Source organism: Argentina silus, assembly GCF_951799395.1.
Source record: "Argentina silus genome assembly, chromosome: 8".
Lineage (NCBI taxonomy): Eukaryota > Metazoa > Chordata > Actinopteri > Argentiniformes > Argentinidae > Argentina > Argentina silus.
The window spans coordinates 17,198,907-17,223,931 of record NC_139662.1 but is presented as its reverse complement, the minus strand read 5'-3'; the positions used below and the strand labels follow the sequence as shown (position 1 = coordinate 17,223,931).

Genomic DNA, 25,025 nt, shown 5'->3' with positions numbered 1-25,025 from the left:
ACACACACAAAAAAAAAAAACTGATTCCAAGATGGCTCTTGTTTGCCCACCCGAAAACGTAAAAAAACATCCAACGAGTACAATCTCTGTTATTGTGTGTTGGTTTTGAGTGTGTTGTGTTTGTAGAAAATGGTTCCCTCAAAGTGTGTTTATGTGCCTACTGTGTTCACTTCAGTGACTATGTTCACAAGAGTGTTGTGTTTATGCGTTGCGTGTGTACTGTGTGTGTGTGTGTGTGTAAGGGGTGGGGTATGCGGGTAGGGAAAACATTCAAAATGGAGTCGTCCTTTGTTAGTGCTGTGTGGAGGCTTGGCAGCACCAGGGAGGGCCGCTGCTCCTGTGTTTCTGAGCCTAGGGGGCCATCCCAGGAGCCCATACAGCTCTCACCTCAGCAACCGGCAAACTAATTACACTGCCGCAGGTGTGCTCCACTCCACAGAGACGCCACACCAAGCCAAACTGCTTTGTCACCTCGCTCTATTGCTCAGATACGTCTCGCCTGTCCCCCCCTCCCCCTTATAAAACAGACCTTGCTCTACCGGTGAGCTCACAATGATGCAACCGAGAAATGATTCATTTCCCACCCCCAATTTCATATTACCAAGTTGATGTTTTTTTTTTTTTTTTTTGGGGGGGGGGGGGGTGTTGAAAAAAATCTAATTAGTCCACCTGCGGGGGTGCAGCCGCCCAGAGAGTAAGGGAGAATGGAGGTGTATTGACCCATAGTCAGGTGCTATTTCTGCTCAGGAGTTTTGTCCCTTTGCTATTTATAGCTGCCCCGATGGCTCTCTTTTTAATTGACCAAGAGCAGGGACTCCAACAGGTTGAGACAAGACAAGCTCTTTTTGAAGAAAGTGTTTTGTCATGCCCTCTCACATCCAACAACAACGACTGTCAAAGCATCGTCGATCCAAAAACCTTGTACGCCTGGTCCATTTCTGGATTCCCCATATTTTCAGTATAAATCACAAAGCCATAACAAGCAATTTGCAAGGCCGCAGAGTTGAGGTGGTCTAATGTAAAAGCAAGTAAAGCCAAATGAAATTTGTAATCAGTAAATGCAACTGAATTGAGGCACTAATCTAGCAAGAAGAGAGCTAGTTAATTCCACTCCTGCTTTATTGCAGCGTGTTTGGAAAGTCAGATAATGCGCTGCAATCTCTGCTAAGCATCTTACTCTGGAGAACGAGTGGAGCGTGACACCGTGTTTCAAAGTAAACTTTACACAGCATGAACAGCACATTCATATCAAACAGGAAGCGTGGTATACTCCGTTTAATCAGTACCAGTGTCTCTCTGTTTACCTCCTTTTACGCTTTCAACTCATTTAGGATTTGAAACCTAATTCCCGATACAGACCATGTCTCTCCTAAAGTATATGATAGGGATAGTATAATGGGGATGGTGACTATGGCTTACTATTGTTGAGGTTGGAGGCAGCCAGGTAGGTAGGATTTGCATAGCGGGTCCAGAGGGAGCCAATGTGCCCCGGTGTGTGTCATCCTCCTCTGTCCATTGGGGCTTGTTTCCGTGGTTACTTTGTTTGATTCACCCAGATAGCAGGGAAATGTTCCCTTGCCATAAAGGTACCTGGAAACCATACGGCCCCTGAAATGCAAAACATGGTTCCACTTACCTTTATTAGGAACCGGTGATGTCCACACCTACAGGGCTGGTTTCCTGGAACTAGATTGTAGCGGGACTATCCTACTACAAAGATTAAGTCTAATCCGTGGCTAAAAAGCATACTCAATGTAGAATCGCCACTGAAAGTGTGATTTATTCCAGGCATAATCTGTTTCTGTGACATTAACCCCCAGTGTGTGTGTTATGTTCTGCTTCATTTTTTATTATGCTATTTTAACAATGTAGTCACTGAGATTCACATGTTGATGTTTTGTGGTTTGGATGTCAAACAGCTCTGTCCCTGGTTGATTAATGTCTCCCCCCCCCCCCCCCCCCCCCTCCCCACAGGCTTTTAGTCAGTGCCTCCCAGGATGGTAAACTCATTATATGGGACAGCTACACCACAAACAAGGTAAGACTGACATCTCAAGGAAGTTATCAAATGTATTTCACTACAGGTTTTCAAAGAAAAACATTTGGAACCTCTGGCCACCAGGGCCACCTGTAGATCTGTCTTCCTGGGTTTCCAGGGCTGTGGCCGGAATTGTTCATCACAAGGCCCAAATAGCAAAGGAAAAAAATAAATAAATCAACATTTAATTTCCAATACAGGTGAGCCACTAATCCTCATATTAACCCTAACTCTAACCCTGGTCTCTTTTAGGTCCATGCCATCCCACTGCGCTCCTCCTGGGTGATGACCTGCGCCTATGCCCCCTCTGGGAACTATGTGGCCTGCGGAGGCCTGGACAACATCTGCTCCATCTACAACCTGAAGACCCGCGAGGGCAACGTGCGTGTTAGCCGTGAGCTGGCCGGACACACAGGTTAGTTTGCCACCCGCCCTAACCCACCACAAACACAGGTCATAACTCACTTGACATACAGAAAGGATAGAACTGGTCAGATATGCTCACTTTCAAATGATACGTCACTTTTTGGGTGCTGTGTGTTGGTACCCATAAGAATAATGCAGTGAATCTTTTTTTTTCTTTTAAACTCTACACCTTTTATATTGTAAATTAGAGAGATGTTGTAGATGAGAGAATCTCACGTGCCAGTGTGACATTTTAATTGGACCTCTGTCACACAACACACAACTGGTGTCAGCTAGTTATCAGTGTTCAGATTCACCTCCCTACACCCTTCACCCCCACGGTACTGACTGACTGCTGTTCTGCCCACCAGGTTACCTGTCCTGCTGTCGCTTCCTGGATGACAACCAGATTGTGACCAGCTCTGGAGACACCAGCTGGTGAGTGGGGGTACTGCAACCTTCCAGCTCTGGGCACATTTATATCCTCACCAAAGTTGATGGGACATATCAAATATGAACAGGGACAAAAGACTTAAGTGGACTTTCAAAGCTTCCCAGAGCTATGGTCATGTAGGCTTGTCTCTCCATTGTATAAACTGTGTTGACATGGTCATTGTGAATGTGAACCACATGTAAATGATGTAGGACTGTTAGGGCTTGTCTGTTTAGGAGCATCATTCTGCAGCATTTTATTTTTTGCTAAATCTCAATTTCAGACATTTTCTTAAGTGTCCTACAGTGTGCAGGTGTCTTTCATCTTGGGACCACTAAGACACCATGGTCGTGGTGACACGCGAAACTCATCCCATAGCGTCTTTTTCTCCCGCCTCCCACAGTGCTCTCTGGGACATCGAGACAGGCCAGCAGACGACCACGTTCGCCGGCCACACCGGTGACGTCATGAGCCTGTCGCTGGCGCCCGACACCAGGCTGTTTGTGTCCGGGGCATGCGATGCCTCAGCCAAGTTGTGGGACGTCAGAGAAGGAATGTGCCGACAGACCTTCACCGGGCACGAGTCGGACATAAACGCCATCTGTGTAAGACAACCGCCCATTACAACGACCTCATTGGCGTACACTGACATCCAGACATATGGAGACCTCAATGCGGACATGTACTATATCTTCTCGAGCACAATGTTATGCAAGAATGCCATTGGCATGGCCAACTGTCAATGTTGTGTTTCGCGTAAGAATACTTAATTCTGAACAAAGAATGTGGATATACTGAGTGTTCCAATATCCATTGTCTACACTAGCATGCTGTTTACTGTGCATGGTCAACAATACACTCCCTTTTTATCATACAATCATATGCTAATATGCATATTGGCCCCATGATTTGTATTGTAGATACGAGCAAATATACAGTTTCAGTAGACGTAATGTATCCGTAATGTATCCAATACAGATATGATGTATTGGGTTCTGAGTGGGGAACTTCTATGCTTGTGTTATGGAATCTTCAATTGATTCGTAACAAACCTACCGCCCTCTCTCTCCCCCTTCCCCCACCTGCTCTCGCTCTCCTCCGCCTCCAGTTCTTCCCGAATGGCAACGCCTTTGCAACAGGCTCAGACGACGCCACCTGCAGGCTGTTCGACCTGCGTGCCGACCAGGAACTGATGGTCTACTCGCATGACAACATCATCTGCGGGATCACCTCTGTGGCGTTCTCCAAGAGCGGCCGCCTACTGCTCGCTGGATACGATGACTTCAACTGCAACGTGTGGGACACCCTCAAAGCCGACCGTGCAGGTGAGGAGAGGTGTCACGACTCCCCAAGCTAGAACCCGTCCAGGGTGCAGTAGAGGTTTGAGATAGAACTTTACCCTTGACCACAGATTCCAGATCTGGTTACCCCACGTGAATTACTTTCTTGACTGTTGATGGGGCTGAAGCGTAAAAGGGTCAGTGTCGAGAGAGCAATGCCATCCTACTGGACCCAAGGGGGGAGAAGAGGAGCAGCGATCCAGGGACGTTATCGTTATTCTGACAGGTGTACAGCCTCATTTTCTAGCTCAACAGCCCAACTGTGTCAGTGTTGGGCACCTCACAACAGTGGAATGGTTGCTGTGGAGATAGCGGAATGCTGAGGGGGTGTTATAATAGAGTTGTCCTGATTCCCAGGTGAACCCCTCAGCGGACTGGACAGATGCAAAGCATTCACACTGCACAAATTAACCAGTGGTTGCTCTCCACGTCATCTACATTGCGGGTGTCGTGGAATGGGGTGGAGTAGAGTAGTGTAGGGTCACTGTAGGATGAAAGAGTTTACAACAGGGCTCATGCATTAGGGGTCACAGTTTTTAGTGCAGGGTTAACTACTCTGTAGTATTGCGAAGCCAGGCAACACTAGGTCCCCCCAAACATCTGTTAAGCCCATCCCTTCCTTGTCAGAACTTCAACGTGAAGGGTTCCTTTCACTTCTCCATTTCCGTTTTCTCTTAACTTCCGCTTCCAAAGTGTGCTTTTTGTTTAGGTACCTCAGTAGTGGTGGGTAGCGATAGAAAAGAGGTACGGTGAAACCAAATTAAACTTTTAGCTGGCTAAATAGAAATGTGAAGGTATCCAAAGATTTTTTTTTTCAAACCTTTCCAGTTTCCATTAAGAGCCCCACCTCCACAACACCATGATTCGTGCAAAGACTTAACTGACTGAAAAAGTACATCCCCAGAAGATTTTTTTTTATCCTCTTATCTCTTGGAATCTCAGAGAATGCCAAGGGATCTGACCAGCAACTTGCAGATGAAAGCCAGGAAACGAGGCTAGTTGCTGTATAATGTATAGTGTAGCACGTATAGACAGCAGGGCAAGTGGAGTCGTGTTGTCAGGGCACTGTATATGTATTACAAGAGTTCCTGTGGTATTGTACTATAGAGTGTACAGGACAGTACTACAATGTAGGGTTACATTCGTAGTGTAAGATGTACAGCAGGGCGGCTGGGCCCCCTGCCGTCTCCAGCAGCGGAAGAGCCCCTACAGAGAGATGAATATTTTAGTGGTATTGACTTCTTGTGTGGTCTGGATCCGAGGAGGAAAAGACCCGGGGCTTGGATTGCACCACACACAATACACCACACCCATTCACAGGAATGTTTGCCGGGTAGTATTCAATTAATACTTGTGTCCTCTCAGATTGCCAGTGGATAGTTGAGGGGTTCAGGGGTTAGTATTGGCTATAGTACTGTACTGTGGCTTGATGATCTGCCCTCTTGTCTCCAGGTGTCCTGGCCGGGCACGACAACCGCGTGAGCTGCTTGGGAGTGACTGATGACGGCATGGCCGTGGCAACAGGGTCCTGGGATAGCTTCCTCAAGATCTGGAACTAGAGTCTGAAGGTAAGTAACTCCCCCCCCCCACATCCCCAAGTTGTCGTCCCCCCATCTCTTCCAGTGGACAGCTTAGTGCTTGTTTGAATAGGAATGGATGGATGGGTGTGTGCACTGTGCCTCTCTTATAGGGGAGAGTGTTACAATAGTTTCTCATTTGTGTTGTGCTGCTATGGGAGCAGAATTTGTATGTGTTCATGGTTTTAATTGATTTATTTTAAGGGAACCATGTACTGTGATAGAGTGGGTAGATTGTTTCATGTCATTTCAGAGGGAAGTATTCAGGTTGTGTAACAGAGTTGGATAAGTGTGTTCTTAGTTTGGTGTCTACTGCCATCTTAGGGCAAAAGGGGGAAGTGCAGAATATGAGAGACTTACTTCAACTCTCTTCTGGTCGTCATGACGATGACCACTCAGTTTTGTTCCCTTGAATGTATGACCATACACTTAAAAAAATACTATTGTTACAAATGACAATGCAAATGTATTTAATTGTTTGTCTCGCTTTCTTTCTTTTTTTTAGATGGCATCCAGACTCCAAAGTTGAGCGGAAGACCATTCCAACATCAAAATGTTCAATTTTATTGCATATCCAATCTTCTCAAAACACCACAATACTGACTCCAACACCCCAAAAAAACTACCAAGGGCAAAAATTCTCTCTCTCTCTCTCCTTGTCATTTTAAAAGAAGAGCACAATTGTTTATCACTCACTCAGCTAAAAAGATGAGGAATTCAGTGGTATGAAATGGAATGGGGAAAAGAAATTGTGCATTCCTCCCGGGACCATTTTCTGATATTGTATTGAACGAAAATACGAACACTCTCACCCCCATGCAAATGTGTCATCCATCTTCAACACACAGGTCTGAGTGAAGGTAATTACACAGCGATCTAACTCAATAGCTTTTTGGTCATGTTTATTTTTTGTTTTCCGTTCATGTTCTTTTCTCGTTATTTGGGTTCAGAGAACTAGATCAGTGAACTCTTGTTGGTTAATGTTTAAAATGAGGATTGAAAGCTTTCTTTTATCTCTCCTAGTCTTTACATATTTTAGAATTATGTCTGTAGATTCAAAATAAAAAAATTGCAAATTATCATGTCATTTTTAATCCAGATTTATGACATCAGAGAAAAAGGCAAGAGAATTGAGCTTCAACAGGGAGTCCATGAGCCGCCTACAGGGTCTGGCCATTCTGTATATTTAGTCCCAAGATACTTTACTCTTTGTTTCTTTTTTTTCCGTCTAGTCACAAATCTTTGTTTGCACAAAATTAAACTTTGCATATATAGAATAATGTTTAAAGAAAAGTTAACTAACCAAGCACATGCTGTTTATGATAATGAATGCTCGTTTTTAAAACGAAAACAAAAAAAGAAACGTTTTAACCATTCTCCTCACCTTTGTTGGGCGACAATGTAGAATAATTGAAGATTAACCCATCGGTTCATTATTTCCTTATTTTCATTTCCATTTTTTTTTCCTTTTTTTTTTTCTTTTTTCTTTCCCTATTTTTTCTGTTGACCGTGGTTGGGACCGGTGATGTGATTTGGTTGGGTTGGGAGAACCTCCATTTAATACCCCGGTTTCATTCCGGAGTTTTTGTTTCAACAGAGGTTCCCATTCCGTGCTTGGAAATGCAGTTACTACTCTGTGAATGACATGTTGTATAAATCAATGTTTGAAAATAATGATATTGAAACTTTTTAAGTTAAAAAAATAAAAAAAAGATTTTGGTTGTCTGCCATGGGGTGGGTTAACTCTTAGAATCGCATGCTGTAGAATTGCTTAAAAAGAGGTGCATATGGAACTAAGTCCTTTGATGTTTTTCTTTAAGAAAATAACCTGTTAAATATATCATCATTACAATGGTATTTATATTGTTTTTGGCTACTCTGTGCATACATAATTCAATTAAAATGTCAAAGCTATGCACTTGAGAGAAGCAAACAACATAACATAAACGGTTACCTGGTCCATACTTAAAAGTAATGTAATAAACATTTGACACACACACAAACACACACAAATGGAACAAAGAAATGTTCATTCCTTCTGTAGCAAACAAATTCCAGTGACAAAGAAAAGAAACATTTTGTAACAAACAGGTTTTTTTCTGTCCTTCTTTAATAAAAAAAAAGAAAAAAAAACTTGCAGCATCTGAATGGCAGAATTTTCTGTTGTTCCCTTCTCCTTGTAAACAGAGACGCTCTTTCTTTAGCAGTAGTGCCATTTTTTCCCATTCTGTTTTTTCTCTGCGACATTCTGTACAAAAAATGTGCTGTAATTGTGCGTTAGGCCTGGAGTTGGCAAAAAATAAAATAAAAATAAAAAAATATTAAAAATTATTAAATTCCCTTTCCTTTTCTCTCTCTCCATGAAATAACTGTAGAGCTCTGCACCCCACTGTTCCCTTCTCACCTTTTGTATTTAATTTTAAAGTCAGTCAGTGTACAACCGAAAGCTGGATGCAAGATAGAAACTATATTAAAATGTACTGTTATTTAAGATGTAATAAAAAGCAGTTTGAGATGATCTATTGTGTTATGAGTGTCATTCCTTTAGAAAGGTTTTGATTTGAGATTGAATTTTCCCAAATGTCAGTCCTTGTTATTTAGCTTGGTCCCAGACCAGAGTGCGCTCCTGGCCACTCCTCTGACTAATGGTTGTCATACCAGTTTGGCAGGACAGAATGTCTGCTAAAAAACACACAGTTCTGGAACCAGGCCACTTGCAGTTACATCTGAAGTTGAATAAAACTGTTTCTTATTCACTATCATCAGTCCATTGTTTTCTCCTTCCACAGTTAGCTACAAAAACATATTTCCAATGTTCCACTCCATTCCTTATGTATTTATGGTATGTTCTTTTGGTTCTCAAACCACCTCCCAGTTTGTGAAGTCATAACTATGACATGGATCCATTTGAGTGCATTTGAAGTGGGAACAACTCTTCAACCAATGAGATTTTGTTTGCAATCTATAATGAATGTCTACAAACATACATTATACATACACGTGTGATTGTTAACAATTAAATATGTACAAATGGTGCAGAAAGATTCATATTTACTGCCAAAATCAGCGTCAGTGTTTTCTGACGAGAAGGTAAAAAGTAACAGTGGACACGTCACAACTCGTACTCGGGTAGCATCATACTGGTCCGAGTGTCTCCACTTGGAACTCCGACTGGGAAGGTTGTTCTAGTGGTTATTTTTCTCTTGAGAACTCGTATCTCCGAGTTTCCTACAGCAGCCGAATGCACCATAACTCAGTCTAGACATATATTGTTTGGGCTGGTTGGCACAATTCAACATGGTTCAGCCCGTTCTGCCTCTGCCTATAGGTACTCACGCCGGAAGCGTTAAAATCCCGGAAATCCGAAGCCACGCCCCTCTACTGGGGTACAGGAGTCAGGTTTCCCCATTGATCCTCATTACAAATAGTTTACCATTGGCCACTTTCAACATTCGCTGTTATTTCTATGTTTCAATACACTTGTTCATGAGTTTGGGGTGTCATTATCACAATAGTTAGCAGTCATCAACATCAATCAACTGCATACAATTGTTAAAAGATTGGAAAACGCATAGGAAACCCCACTTCTGTACCCCAGTCGAGAGCTGTAGATGACGTCAGTAATTACAGTGGAATCAGGAAACGTCTGACAGTTGACAGTTAGCTGCAGAGAGCTAACCATCTAGCTAAATATTAGCTATTACATAGCTAGTCATTTGTTGCTCGCTACCTAGCTAAGTAATGGAAACAGTTTGAAGGAACATAGCTTGTCGTCAGATTAAGTCATGGCGAGGCTCTGATCCAAAACCAGCGTGGCCCCTGAATTCTTCGTGGCACATCAAGCAGGGTAAATACTTTGCTCTCGGATGATGTAATTATCTGCTGCTAACATGCTAAGATAGCTAGCTTAACCGGTTTGTACTTAAATTAACTCGTTAGCATACTGGCTTGTCATGGCAATTAAATGTTAAGTGAGGTCTGTTGGTGATAAGAATACCGACATGATGCTTCAGTTTTACAACAAAGTCGTCATTGTGTTTAAAAATGTAACTTAATTTGTTTTTAAGCTATTTAACGTCGTCAATGATGATACAGCGTTGCGAGTTGTATTGACTATTTGGATCCTCAACTTGTTTCTGCCGGACAAGCTGAGTTCACCAGATATTAGTGAAATGACTGGAGGAAACCCTCACAGTCTATTGGCTAGTCTGGTGGATTGGCCTGCAAAAGGAAGACTTGACCATAGGGAAGACTCTACGAACTAGTTGAATTGAAGTTTATCCAATTAGTAGGCTTAATTCAAAATACCCAGTAAAATATAGGGTAGCCCATGGAATGGAGTGGAAGGAACACTTCATCAGTTGGATATGTTTGAAATATATGCTCCTTTTCTGTATTGAGCAGATTTTCTGTATTCTATGTTAGAAAGGCCTAAGTAGTATAGCTCATTAGATAAATCAAACCTTTATGTACAGTTAAGGTTCAAGATCAGTAGGACTGTCCTGACGCCCCGCTGGTGGAACAAGCTTCCCACTGCTGTCATGACTGACTACTACTCACTACCAATCTTCCGTCGTAGATTGAAGGCCCATCTCTTCAGGCTACATCTTAACAGTTCCTCCTAAAGACCTCTTCATCCCCACTACCCCCCTGTACAAGTTTCTCTCCTGTTCTCTCCTTCTTCTAGCATTGTGACTGCCAATGGCCCCTGGTCCGAGCATTGATTACTTTTTCTTACGATGACTGATGGATAGATGATTCACTTACTTAAACAAATGTAGTTGTTCTAAGTCTCCTTGGATAAAGACGTCTGCTAAATGCCATAAATGTAAACAATGTGACATCTTTGCCTAGTCTGTAGCAAGCCCAACTCTTGATATAGGCACAGATATTGCCCTAGCAATGATTTAAAGATCTATATCAACCTAATCCCTGCATCCCATATGTTTGTTACGTGCCATTGACTAGCTCTGTACATATCTAGGCCGGCCTGACAGATCCAGTTCACAGTGAACGTGATCCTAGCTTCTCTGACTTTGCATTGTAGAAGGTGTAGTTCTGTGGACAACTAAAGCTAGGAGGCAGTGTCTAAATAAACAGTCTGAAATTAATTAGGCTAGGCCTAGTAGTAGGTGAAACTCTGAGCCCTAACACTTGCTGTAGAAGGACATTCTAAGGCAGCCTCTGACCTGAGGCCTCTTGTTTTGGACACTCACCCTCTGTGTTTCCTGTCAGAGATGGAGACTGGAGAGGAGGTTGGAGTGGAAGCTGTCCCCTACTGCTGTTCTTCCTGTGATAGTGGGGAGACCCCCAACCGTAGCCTGGCCATCCGCACCAGAAAGACCCGCAGCCTGAGCACCTCATCTGCCTCCAGCATCTCAGACTACAGGTACCGTACTATGGTAGCGGACATTGCATTCTCAAATTGAGACCTTACTTTGACCTGTATTGGTGGCCCCTGTTTGAGAACATTAGCCTGATTTAAATTTAACTACATGAGAATTGTACTGCTCATTTTGTATAATGAGCATATGTGTACTGTTTTGCTGTATAATAACTTACTTATGTACCGTTCAATGTCAAACAGTGTTTCTATTTTATGGAAAATGGGTTTTGTTAGAGAGAATAACCGAAAGCATAGGACTATTTAGATATATGGCTTGCATGAGTCACCCTTGAATTTAACATTTCTTGAAATGCTTTGTATTGGATACTTCATTATTGTGAAGATTTTGACTTATGAGATGGATTAATCCCTACCAGTGTTTATTCAACTCTTCCTTTTAAAGATGCTAACATCTCTTAATGCCTTTTTATTTGAGAGAACTTCAAATGGAGACATTTCCAGGTGTGGCCATTGTACAATATTTTTTCAGAATCAGAATTCTTTTATTTGGCCAAGTATATTTGCACATACAAGGAAATTGACTTGGTGAGGTTGGTGCATGGACATAAAAAACAAATAGCAAATACACATGCACTATAAATTAGAATAACAGTCAGTGCATTGTTTGTGTTTGATTGTTTGTGTTTCAGATTGGATACAGACATATGATCACCTTTTTCACAGTTTCTTTCAGTATTGGCACATGCTAGAAAGTACTGTCTTTTACAGTGTGGTTTGAGGTAGTGAGAGAAGACTTTTGAGACAAAAGTTGCGACCATTGCGACATTGTGTGTGTGTGTGTGTGTGTGTGTGAGATTGCAACTATCCGCTTAGCCAACCTACATAGAGAAGTGAATGGAAAATCCCTAACATAATCATCAACCACACACACAAACAAACACAATCACACTGTCGTAGCTCAAAGAAAAAAAAAAAAAAACAGAATTTCCCCTAGGGATAAATAAAGTTTCTATCTATCTATCGAAGTGAGAAGTATTGTCTCACATCTTCAAATGAGGTTCCTCACATACAGTACCAGTCAAAGGTTTGGACACAAACTTGCCAAGAGTGTGCAAAGCTGTCATCAAAGCAAAAGGTGGCTACGTTGAAGAATCTAAAATATAAAACATAAAGTGTAGCAGTGTAGCAGCTATACAGTGCCTTCGGAAAGTGTTCAGACCCCTTCACTTTTTCCACATTTTATTTCGTTATAGACTAAATTTAAAATGGATTAAATTAAAAGAATTTGACATCAATCCACACACAATACCCCAGAATGACAAAGCAAAAACACATTTTTTAAAATTTCAGTACATTTATTAAAATTGAAATACAGAAATACCTCATGTACATAAGTATTCAGACCCTTTGCTATGACACTCTTAAAATGAGCTAAAGTGCAAAAATGTCATCAACAACTCACTCAATAAGTTGAATTGAGTTCATCTTAATGCAAGGACAATAGTTAATATAATTTTGGAATTTATATCTTTGTCTAATATCTAGACAAACCTGAACATTATTTTATTGTAATCGCAAATACATAGTTTTGCAATAATATGCAATGATTACAGTTGTTACATATACTTGCTGCATTCCATTAGGATACCGGCAACTTTTTGTTCACAGCTGGTAATCACTCCGCCTGCACTGCGAGGGGAGTGCTTGGCCGATGAAGCTGAAACAAAGAGGCTGTGTGAGCCTAAGAAGAGGAAATAGTTCCAGTTCTGAGCAAATTGATTATAGAGACTGTAATTGATTGATTTTTCAATCAAACAATCCTTTCAAGTGTAGCTCATAAATATCCTTTGTATGAAGTTTCTCTGAGGAGATTTTGGCTTGATGTAATTTAAACAATGCTAATTGATGGTTTGTTGTAATCCTGTCTATTGGAGAAGGCACTGCCTAACTGTTAGCCTGTGCTGCTGTAGCAAAGTAGAGAACTGGAGAATCTTTCACTTCTGGCCTATGAGAACAACTAAGGTAAGAAAAATAGGCTGAACAATCCCTTTTAAGGTTTTAGGTTTTAGCTGTTGAAAATATCTCAACTCGTTTTTCAACTATTTGGGTCACCTTTACTCAACGGATGAATGTTTGGTGCCTCTTGCCCTAGCTAGTGAGTGTGTTTGTCAGCCTGGAGCAGATGGTGAACCAGACTGCTAATGGGATTTGCTAACCAAAGTCACGTGACATGACCTTAGGGGCCATAAGGGCCTCTTGAGAGGTGAGGAAGGCAGCCATCTTTCCAGCTCCATCAGAGCAGGTGGACTCCTTCTGAACAATTGGAAATTACCCTTCACCCTTAATGTAGTTAGCCATGTTTTAATTAAGTTTGGAGCATATAATGAGTTCAGGATTTTTCCACTGTTGCTTTCATGAAGCAGGCCCATCTAAAGAGATTCCCTCATTAGAGAATGGAAGGATTCTGCCTGTCAATCAGTTGATTTGATTTTGTTATCTATGAAACACCTTTGCTTCTATGATAATTGGCCCCGTATTTGACTCCACACTGGGTTCAAGTATCAAAAGAGACTGAAGCCTATGTGGGAAGGCCTCACCTTCATCTCTATTTGTAAACTAGATGGGTATTGGCAAGTGTAACAGAGTTACTGTATTTTAAGTCTGTGGTAACCACAAAACCTTTTTTGGTTTTGGTACAGTATTAGGCCTAGAGCATTGATCAGTGGTAGTTACATAAAATATCTACCACTCAGTTTATAAACACAAATGTGTGTCTCACTGTGGATGGAGTGTTGCGTTAAGATGTGCATTTTTTAAGAGATTTAATAAGAGACACAGCAATTTGTTATTTTCTGACATCTGTGAGTGACATGTTTGTATCTGTAAGTGATTTTCCTTTTTTTCTGTCAATCTTGTCTTTTAGGAGATCCCAGTCTCTGCATGGACCAAGTCCTGTGACCACTTTTGGACCAAAAGCATGTATGCTGCAGAACCCACACGCAGTGATGTAAGTACGACAAGCTATTAGATAGATGTGTAACTATCCCCTATATCTTGATGTTTTAAAATTGCACTTAATTGTCCCCCACCCGGAGGGGACTATGATTCGACCTCTCTCCGTTCATGTCACGTGTTTTATCTCCGACACTGGGACAATTTTGACGAAACTTTGGTGAAGGATGCGCCTCCCCTTACAGAAGCAGTACTTACAAAATGACACTGATTGGCCCAATGTTGACGAAACTATGGTGAAAGATACATCCTGCGTCAGAGTTTCGAGGTGACAGCGAGGATCATCTCGTGATGGTGCAAGGAGGAGAGCACACCTCAGACCGCACGTTTTGGTTTTCAAATAATACTGTGAAATCCTTGAAAATGAATCAAATAAGCACTACAAGCTCCGTGTAGTAACTCTTCAGCCTACCTCAGATCCGTGGACTGCCTTCAAATAAACACATTTGGCTCTGAGAAGCAAAACTGATAATGACTGAGCACTACGCATTCCGGGAACCTTTATATCAAACGTTTGAATAATTGTCACCAATTCACACAAGGTGGGGTGCTACGTCATTTTTGGTGGACAACATGTTTACTGTCCACTTGTTTTTACTATATAACCTGAAAATGTATAATTATTACACATAAATGTGATTTGGATGGTGTTGGTCAGACATTGTGGACCAGTCAGCATTCACTTATGAAAGACTCTTACCCTAAGCTTGGACTGTCTGTTGGTCTCAGAGATTGGCTAGAGCCTCAGGGGCTTCTTGTAAGCGTCAGGGTCTCATGTAACTGGGTGCTAACGCGGTCAATAATAGAATAGTAATTGGCACCGACAATAAATGGATTAGCATCCTCAAGTGCAACGCTACTGAGCTGGCTGTAAGCAGAAAACAAAGCCCATGTTTCTACAGGTATTAATAACATCATGCTCTTCGTCTTAGTTACAGAATGTGAGTGATGTTGTGGGTAGACTGTCTGCTGTCGACATTCGTCTCTCATCAGACAGAGCAAACATTAATTTTAGCGCTTCTCCCTAAAACGATTCGGCTGGCCAGTACTGCATTGCTGCACCACACTGCTTCGCAAGGCATGTGTTAGACACTTTGTGGACTTTGGAGGAAATTTCATGCCCGAATCATAACCCCGAATTGTTTGAGCACTCAATGACTTTGAGATGCTTAGACCATGGAATTTCAAACATGCTGATTTAGTAAAACCTCCTCTGTAGGCCAAGTATAGACAGGCCAACTAAGTATGGACATTGACTCATTGATGCAGGAGTTAAATAATTTGGCATAGACATAAACATGAGCAGTTGATTTTTACAAGGGGACTTTAATTTGATGGGAGATGTTTACTCTCTCTGCTGTCATGTTGGGAAAAGAAATGCCTGCTGTATTTTTGGCAGTTTGGAGAATAGGGTTGGGCAGGTGTATATGGTATTTAAGCTTTCCAGTTTATTTGCTGTCAATACCGTCCATAACATTGCCACCTGTATTTTGCTGTTATTTTACCCAGTAAAGTTTGTTTAATAAACATTGTCTAAATTAAACTGGCACACAAGCATCATTGGGCATAATCAATAACTCTTGTCTGAGGGCAAGGGATGGGGGATAAATCAGACTTTTGAGATAACAGAACAGAGAGAGGGGTATTTTAGAGGGACAGTATACCGGTTTAAGAATTCTAATAGCGACCAAGCCTATTGGAGAATGTTGCTTGACCTGTGGCAATTGAAGTGCTAAATGCATTCAATGCATTCATCGTCTTGCAATCTTTAGCTTTTGGCATTTCCAGATAGCAAACCTGAAACCAGCTACACTGGTAAGCCGTTCAATTATCTGTGGATGGGCGTGTTCATGAAACTGCCTGGGTGTACTGTAGAGTGAGGAGAGAGAGAGAGACTGTGGAGTACTGGGCTGTAGAGAGTATCCATACGCAGATAAAGCCTCCACACCCGAAACAGGACAATTAAGAGCCGTCATTGACTGACATTCTCCAGATTTACGTAATACAAGTTTTTGTCCACAAACATAATTTCAGTTAAAAGTCAAATTGAGTTTACTGCCACGTACTCTGCAAGCAGAGTAGTGGAATGCTTTATTTGCCCATGGCCTTAACAATGTAATATACAATACACACATATAATATACAGTAACTCACTAAATGTGTATTTAGTATAGTATAATAATATATGCCATTTAGCTGACGCTTTTATCCAAAGCGACTTACATTGCAGTGAGTGCATACATTTCAGTATATTATGTGTATAATGTTATGTGTATATTGGTATGTTGGTATGTTGGTATGTTATGTGTATATTGCCATCACTATTTTTTAGTAGAAAGTTTTACAATTTTAATGCATTTTTCATATAAAGCCACATGGTGTACGGTTTTTTTATGACTGTATGCAGCATGACACCATTTTCATCCCAGAAATATTACTCATTGAATGTCCAACCAGGAAACAGTAAAATCTCGAATTACATCAAGGAAGTATAATTTATCAGGAAATGATTTCTATGACATACCTTAGGTATACCTGAAAGCAGCTGACATATCCCGGGAAAATGTTTAACTCATTCTGTTATATGATAACACACCCAGCCGATTAAATTATAATTTTCCCCTGAATGGGCGGGTATCCCCAGTGGCTGTGGGCGGGGCTAGTATGATGTCATCCTCCCAGGTCTTTATTAACAGAGTGAAAGGTTTGTGTCACTGGCAGAATGTGAGTTAAGAATTACAGTAAAGACCTTATGGGGACACATGTAGACACACGGCACTCCAGGAGGAAGTGGGGACTACTGTAGCTTCCTTGATAGTTTGATGAGGGAGAGATGTTGTTGTCAGCTCATGGGAAGATCATCAGCAGAATTCAACTAAGTTCAACTAAGCTTCTTTTTTTTTTATTAAATTTTTTTTAAGCTTCTTTTTTTTATTTTTTGAATAATGCTGAGGGCATATAGAGGTTGTTGAGAGCACAATGAGTTTTTAGATAGTGGAACCAAAAGGCTGAAGGACAGGTAGGATTAAAGAAGCACACACAGTGCCATCTCCATCCATCTCCACTATCTGCATCCATCATCACATGCAGACAGCCATGAAATTCAACCATAGTGTGGAAGAGCATAGTCTAGAGAACAGCGGCAGAAAAGTGTGGAAATGGTGAGAACCTTCTTATTTCTCTCTCTCTCTATCTCTCTTGGCCGACAGTGTTTCTCAATAGGAAAATTGTCAAAAATGTTTGATGAGTGAAGTATTCATTTGCATTGCACTCCACTGTAAGCAGTATTGGTTCAGTGCTGCCAGTCAGAATGGAATAGAGGTGTTTTTCCTCTTCAGTTCTTTGTGAGAAGGCAAGAAAGTCATGAAGGACAGGATTAGTCTACCTTGTGTATTAATCAATAATGGCCCTCTGGGGAACCAGTTTCACTTGTGAATCTGTGAACACATAACGTATCAGAATGAGAAGTACTATTCATATGTGACTTAAGCTTATGTTTTCTTATTCAATAACAAAAGAAACCATAAAAACAAAGCCAGACAACCTTTGTCTCTGCTAGGCACCCCATTTGTGAAGACACAGACCTGTGGTTTGAACAAGAGTTGTGCTAAGCTGTGTGGCTAGTATCTGAGTGAGAACTCCACTGCTTTGTTATTGATGCTGGAAGCTTAACTGTTCTTTGCTGATGAATTGATGTCACTCAATAGAAATAGTCACACATTATCATGTGAATGAGCCTACGTGTAAGTTAACCATTTGAACCATCTTGTTCTTGCCTCAAGAGTTTTAGTTGAGTTTTCAGTAGAATATATTAAACATGTAAAAGATAAAAAGTGAATGTTTTTTTTTTCATGTGTTTTCAGCTTTCATCAGTTACTAGGGAACTTCTTACATTTTTACAAAGCTACCGTAAATTTGTATCTCTGTATTGACTGGTAACTGGGGTGTTTCAGCCTTTTGTTAGTCAGTCGGTGAAGAGCATGAGTTGTCACATGAGTTGTGCAGTGTCTTTGGTATGTCATGGTTTAATACAAGCCCTCCTTGTAGCACTAGGCCTAACAACTGCACCACCCCTCTCTACTGAACATAGAGGGCTCAGTTGTTGGCAATCATTGGACACACCTTTTAGTTATGGAGATACAAAGTGTTGTAACATTGATAAGTAGTAAAAAACAAATACTGTAAATGTGTCTCGTCATCAATATGGCAACAGCATTTCGAAACGTTCCATGGTGCACATTATTTTCATAATTAGCGTTTTCCATAGTCCACATGATTTTCAAAATGAAAACATGTCAAAATAACAATTTGATTCTTGCCAGAGAAATAGAAACAACTTTGTATGTACAATAGATTAGATTGTGACCAACTCAAGTCAACAGAGACTGCTAAAGCATACCATAGCCATTGTTGTGTAATGATAGATTAAGTAGATTAGAAGTAACTTTGATTGATTGAATTCTTACAGATCATAAAGATATTCATTTATTCTTGTCGCTGCCCTGCATGCAATGTCAATGTTTATTTTTCAAACTCTCATAAAGAAATCTTCCTGACCTGTTTACGCTCCCTGCAAAACTGGGATGTATAGGTTGAGTTAATGTAAATGTTGATCAACTCTCTTTCTATTCAGGCACATTCAGGACCCAGCCAGTCAGAAACTGACGTGGAACAAGCCTCCCAAAAGTGTACTTGTCATTAAGAAGATCTGCGATGCCAGTCTGCTGCAGCCTTTCAAAGAGCTCTGCGTGTTTCTCACAGAGGTATGAGGAAATGTTCCACAGTCAACCAGGCCCCGCTGTAGAGAGATTTGTTATGGGGAATGTGAAGGATGAAAAGTGTCAGTACACATAGCTCCCAAGACCGTCTCAAACTGTACACAAACATGATCTGTTGTCTGATATTGTTTTGACCGTTCAGTCTTCCAAAGGGTGATACCAAACAAGAAGAGAGATCTATGGAATGCACGTTACTTATGCATGTTTGTTTGTTTGTTTGTTTGTTTGTTGTTCTAGCTGAAAAACATGATTGTTTACGTGGAGAGGAAAGTTTTGGAAGACCCAGCAATCGCAGGCGATGAGAGCTTCGGGGCCATTATCAAGAAATTCTGCACTTTCAGAGAAGGTAGGGAGACTATAAGCCATCTCTAACAAGAGTGATTTTGTGTCAGGTTCCTCACTTGTAGAAGATGAGGCTTTCTTCTAAGGGTATGTTCTTAATGTGTTTCTGTACGCGCCTTAGATTTTGATGACATATCCAATCGAGTGGACTTCATCATCTGTCTTGGTGGAGATGGAACCTTACTTTACGCGTCATCACTCTTCCAGGTGTGCATTTTTGTATTATTCACTTGTATAATACGATGTATATTCAACTTGCCATGTGTGTTTTTAAAATACTGAGAAAAGTTTCAATGTTTTTTAAAAGCTAGAGTAATTCAACAAACAAATTGTGTAGTGAGCTACAGTGCGTGTGCGTGTGTGTGCGTGTGCGTGTGCGTGTGCGTGTGCGTGTGTGTGTGTGTGTGTGTGTGTGTGTGTGTGTGTGTGTGTGTTCTGATCTGATAAGAGTGTTTGTGTATTTTCAGGAGAGCGTTCCACCAGTTATGGCCTTTCACCTGGGTTCTCTAGGCTTCCTCACCCCGTTCAGCTTTGACACCTACCAGTCCCAGGTCAACCAAATCATCGAGGGTACGTTCACCAGGCTTTCTGGTCTTGACCCAGCCCAGTAGAGGTTCTCAGCTTTAATTCATTCATTTTCAGATTGGTTTCACCATTTAGAAATTGCAACCCTTTTTATATACATAGTCCCTCTATTTCAGGGCACCAAAAGTATTGGAAAAGTGAACCTGAATCTGAAAAAAAAGCTGAGAATCTCTACTTTGACCCTCGTAATTGTTTGATTTCAAATCCAAAATGTTGGAGTATAGAACTAAAAGAAAACAAATTCCTTTCTCCTTCCATTACTTACGGAGGGCGCTGTATGTTCAGTTGTTTGCCTATTTCTAGCCGCTAGTTTAACCCCTTTGTGACACCTTTGATTTAATGAGTTTTTAAACGTTTGGTTTTTTTCCTCTTCATTTTTCTGTGTGTTTAGGAAACACTGCCATTATCCTGCGCAGTCGTCTCAGAGTGCGAGTAGTGAAAGAGAACAGGGAAAAGAAGGCCAGGGCGGACGAGAAGGGCATCATCATGACCAACGGAGACGCTGAGGGCAGCCGCAAAGCCATGCAGTACCAGGTGAGCAATACTGTACCGTCATGATCTGCCATCTTAGAAGGCTCCACCAGATGTCTTCATTCAGGGGCCAGTAGGCGTTAACTTATTATTGCAGAGAATCTGTTGAGAAAACATCCACGTCATCAAGTGTGTAGAATGAAGGTGTGAATTCTGTTTTGCAACTGGTAATACTTCCACAGGCTTAACCACAGGTTATCTTTTGATGTGACCAAACAATTTGAAACCTTGCTCTTTAATTTGTGGAATGGGAGGAGGGCAAGTCTAACTGTCCTTCATGGGTGCCATGCAAAACAAAGTGCTTCCCTGCTGCTTTTCTGTCTTTGTTTTTGTAAGGTGGTTTTGTTGGCAATGCACTTTTCTTTCTTTTTTGTTTTCCCCCTCTTGCTCATGCTCTTGCCAGTGTGGGGTAAATGTATGTGGGCAATTTCAAGAGCAGGTGTGTGTTTGAGTAGTGTCATAGTTCACCTTATGCTGATTCTGCTTAGTCATCAAAGACACACAGTCCTTGCCCTTAAGTAAGATATTATATTAACACATGCATAGCAAGAAAGACGAAGATGTGTAATCACTATTAATACTGTTTAGGTGGAAATGTATCTTATATTCAGCACTCTTAATTTGGACCATGTCTTCTTTAGCTCAATCACTCTTCATTGCTTGGAGCAAAAACACAGCACCTGGCTTGTTAAATGTTTGATAACTCTGCTCTCCCTGGTCTGGTGTGACAGGTGCTGAATGAAGTAGTGGTGGACAGAGGCCCCTCGTCGTACCTCTCCAACGTGGACCTGTTCCTGGACGGACACCTCATCACCACAGTGCAGGGTGACGGTGAGTGGTTATCATATAGTGGATAATCTTCAGATTGATTATTATTTATAAATGATTACACTTTAGATTTATGCTTCAGTCTATCGGGAGCATTTGAGCATTTTTTCGTACACAATCATACTCACACACACACACACACACAAAACAAGTCTATCCATATAAAAAGGTGCTGACTGTCTGAATGTGCTGTATGCTGTTGCACCTTGCTTCAGTGATTATCTGCATAAGTACGGAGACAGATTTGCTGTGAGGGCAAAGTTAAGTCTGTTCCACTAAAACCCCCCTTTCTGGAAATCCGTAAGGTTTTTCTCTGTTTTAGTTTCAGGAGGAGAATGCATGTCATATATTTGGTATTCGAGACAAAGATTTTATTTTTATTTTAGTATTCGTCTCTCGGGCAGGTTTGTTCCTAACATTTATTTCAGTTTACCAATATGTTTTTTCATGGCTAACTTTCATTTAGTTTTAGTTTTTGTTTACTATAATAACTGAATATATTTGAACATTTAATTTGTATAAGTTCAATCAATTTAAAGCTGGTTGGTAGCATGTTAGGAGACTTTTGAGATGTGGTGTCAAATGAGTGTTGTGGTGTCACTGCCATGTCTCTTCCGCTTGTTTGAGTCAGGACTGTTGCATTGTTTTCAGTGCAGTGACAGTCTCTGTCTGTCTGTCTGTCTGTCTGTCTCAGGTGTGATCGTTTCCACTCCCACGGGCAGCACGGCGTATGCGGTGGCAGCCGGAGCCTCCATGATCCACCCCAATGTACCCGCCATAATGATCACCCCCATCTGCCCCCACTCGCTCTCCTTCAGACCCATCGTGGTGCCTGCTGGAGTGGAGCTTAAGGTAAAAACACAAATATTCACAGATACATTGTATGCATACATTTCTACACAGACAAACATACAACACAACCATGTACACTCATTTACATGTATGGCATTTACCATATGCCTTTATCCAAAGCAACTTACAACAAATACATTTATCAGTCATCATAAGATAAAGTAATCAATGCTCGGACCAGGGGCCATAGGCAGTCACAATGCTAGAAGAAGGATTTTTTTTATTTTTTTTATTATTATTAACAGGAGAGAAACTCACACACCATTTATCACTTCTCTCCAATCCATTTGCATTTTAACAATCCTCTACATAACAAATGTACATTTCTGTTCCCCTGTTATCTGCTGTGCCTCTCACATACAAGTGACAAACGACCTGGCAGATGTGCACCTCGGTGCGCGGCCCTTGCATTCTGCACAGCCGATTCATTTAAGAATCAGGAAGTTGTGTGTGATTGTCGCAATCACACCAAACATTCCTCTTAGTTTCCTCATGACCACTGAGGTCTTTTGTCATCTTCGACTTGCCACTGGGTTCATTTTTTTTCTTCTTCTGTGTTTCCCATGCTCAGATCATGCTGTCTCGTGATGCCAGAAACACAGCCTGGGTTTCTTTTGATGGAAGGAAGAGACAAGAGATCTGTCACGGGGACAGGTGAGCAACCTTTTGACCCACAGGATATCGAAACCTTCCCTTAGACCAAGCAACACAAAACCAGACCAAATATAACAAACAAACAACCTGATGAACATGGTGGACCATGATGAGCTCAAACCAATTCTTCCCACAAGTCACCTGAATACACAGACATTAGTTACATAACTGTTCACCTGTTGACTTAAGTCAACAGCGTGACATGCACACAGGTTTTTTCTTCATGTTACGTGTATGGCAGACCTGTTATCCAGTTGACTGCTTTAAAGAAAGTCTCTTTCATCATGGTTTTGCGATTATAGGAATGCCTCTTGCTCAAACCTGAACAAAGGTGACTCTTTTTTTCTTCTTTTTTTTTTCTCCAGCATTACCATCACTACATCCTGCTTCCCTGTTCCCTCCATCTGTTTCCGGGACCCTGTAAATGACTGGTTTGAGAGCCTGTCCCAATGTTTACACTGGAACGTGAGGAAGAAGCAGAACTACCTCAGCTCAGAGGAGGACGAGTTCTGAGGCCAGCTCTCCTCCTGGTGATGCCATTTTAACAGTACACATTGACTTAAGTCAGATACATGGGTTCAGTTGCAACAAACATCATCGAGAGATGATTCTCATTGTTTTAATTTTTTTTTCCAAGATTAGATTGTAATGCTTTTTTTAAATGTTTTTATCTATAGTTCATATAGTACTGTCCCTCAAAGAAAGGGATAGTCGACATTGCCTTTGTACTGTATTTCAGAATAATTTAACAGCAAGTCCTCTTAACAGGTTAAACTTAAACTGCAGATCAGTTTCAGTATTTCTGTGAGACAAAGCAACATTGAGCTTGAGATGATCTTAATCTGAAGGAATGAGATGTTGCAATTGATCCGTGGGGTTTGATGGGATCTGTTGCATTACTTTACCCTGTGTTTGGAGCAGGCTGTCAGGCACAGAGCTCTGCACCATGAAAGGTGTTAAGCAGAAGAGAAGCGATTGCTAAGGGGTTCCTTAATTCCTCAACAAGTGCGTTGATATCATGAATATTGTCAATGGTGACTGCATCTCCATTGTTATCGCCGATATTCCTGACTAAGGGGACGGACAGTTAAAGATATATTTTTTTGTCATGATTGGTACTTGTTTTATACAATCCCCCAAAGAAAAGGGAGGTATTATTACTTCAGAAATAGCAGAAGAATTGCATCTACTGAGCAATAATGACATCAATGTATAGACTGTGCCTTAAACACCTTAACATTACATCGAATATCTAATAATTTAACGTTTACATAATATTTCTTAATTTTCCTAATTATATTTACATCCTAGTGCAGGTGTACCATAACCATATCTCCAGTGTTCTTCTCTTTGCAGTTTATCTGCAGTACAAGCCATTTGAGAAGCTTGAATATACGTTAATGTGACGTATCTGAACTATTCTGTGTCTACTATGACTTTGGTAATTGACAATATTAATGTCAAAACAGTATGAAACAAAATTGATTTACTTTAGTCCATTCCAGATGAGACCACAATTCAAGGTCTTCATAGCCTTTTACAATAAAGCCATAGCTTGACTGCAGTTTAGTTTCACAGATCATAGTCAGTGTGTGCACATAAGATATAATGTAAAGCGCACGCGGGCTGATTTCGTAGTTAAGCATTTGCGATACTACAGCGTTTCAGCATTGTGTTAGACTGCTATTTCAATATGATAATACATTGAGTTTGTGAGGCATCGGCTTGGCTCCCAGCATGTTAATAGTGGCTTACTTGAGTCTTTTAATACCGAACCCCCTAGAATGAGAAGCTCTCAGAATAATCACTTGATATAGCTTTAGGGTTTTTCTATGGTTCTTATTGGGGGGTTGGGGGGGGGGGTTGTGTGTGTGTGTGGGGGGGGGGGGTGCGTAAAGGATCATAATTTGATCACATTGTTGACCAATACATCTTTCTTTTCTTGGGGGGGGGGGGGTTCTAATTATATCTAATGAACTAAAAATGTTCCTTTTAAAGAGAAATCATTACACTGTATCATGTACATTAGGAAATGGCTTTTAAAATGCTCTGTGAATACCAGCAGACCACACTGCAAGAGGACCATCTAACTCTAGAAGTTAATTTATTTCTTAATCTATGATGCTTGAATGAGATGTATTTTGGATATAGCCTATATGTTTATTAACCAGTTTACACTATCATTGCTGAAAAGTAAATCTCTTTGGTACCTTTTGTATATTAATAATGTATACGATTCTTGACATGTCCCTCTCCCTATATAATGAATTATCTCAAGGTAGAAAAATGACAAATTTCTCTTA

The 25,025-nt window shown here is 41.0% G+C and overlaps 2 protein-coding genes across 3 annotated transcripts in view; both read left to right on the top strand.

Annotated features, from left to right (window-relative positions):
* LOC310807727 (guanine nucleotide-binding protein G(I)/G(S)/G(T) subunit beta-1-like) overlaps positions 1-8,311 on the top strand; it is a 31,479-nt gene extending 23,168 nt beyond the window's left edge. Inside the window, exons 5-11 of the mRNA XM_083674308.1 lie at positions 1,975-2,038; positions 2,291-2,453; positions 2,815-2,881; positions 3,280-3,481; positions 3,985-4,201; positions 5,669-5,784; positions 6,299-8,311. Coding sequence (XP_083530434.1) covers positions 1,975-2,038; positions 2,291-2,453; positions 2,815-2,881; positions 3,280-3,481; positions 3,985-4,201; positions 5,669-5,775 — 820 coding nt within the window. The 3' untranslated portion in view covers positions 5,776-5,784; positions 6,299-8,311. The remainder of the gene's footprint in view (positions 1-1,974; positions 2,039-2,290; positions 2,454-2,814; positions 2,882-3,279; positions 3,482-3,984; positions 4,202-5,668; positions 5,785-6,298) is intronic.
* Positions 8,312-9,446: 1,135 nt separating this feature from the next.
* Positions 9,447-24,555, top strand: nadka (NAD kinase a). Of its 2 annotated transcripts, XM_083675441.1 has the most exons (12): positions 9,447-9,640; positions 11,029-11,182; positions 14,064-14,147; positions 18,786-18,915; positions 19,168-19,276; positions 19,394-19,479; positions 19,740-19,842; positions 20,249-20,391; positions 21,120-21,219; positions 21,911-22,068; positions 22,640-22,722; positions 23,088-24,555. In XM_083675441.1, the coding sequence occupies exons 2-12, from the start codon at positions 11,031-11,033 to the stop codon at positions 23,233-23,235; spliced, it is 1,296 nt and encodes a 431-aa protein (XP_083531567.1). In that variant the 5' UTR covers positions 9,447-9,640; positions 11,029-11,030; the 3' UTR covers positions 23,236-24,555. The 2 variants fall into 2 exon arrangements, with proteins under 2 accessions (XP_083531567.1, XP_083531568.1); XM_083675442.1 differs by lacking the exons at positions 9,447-9,640; positions 11,029-11,182; positions 14,064-14,147 and adding an exon at positions 16,901-17,313.
* Positions 24,556-25,025: the final 470 nt, after the last annotated feature.

Coding starts and splice junctions, on each gene's coding strand:
- nadka (XM_083675441.1), top strand. CDS start 11,031: ATGGAGACTGGAGAGGAGGTTGGAGTGGAAGCTGTCCCCTACTGCTGT. Junction 18,916..19,167: donor TCTGCGTGTTTCTCACAGAG/GTATGAGGAAAT, acceptor TTGTTGTTCTAG/CTGAAAAACATGATTGTTTA. Junction 20,392..21,119: donor GCAAAGCCATGCAGTACCAG/GTGAGCAATACT, acceptor CTGGTGTGACAG/GTGCTGAATGAAGTAGTGGT.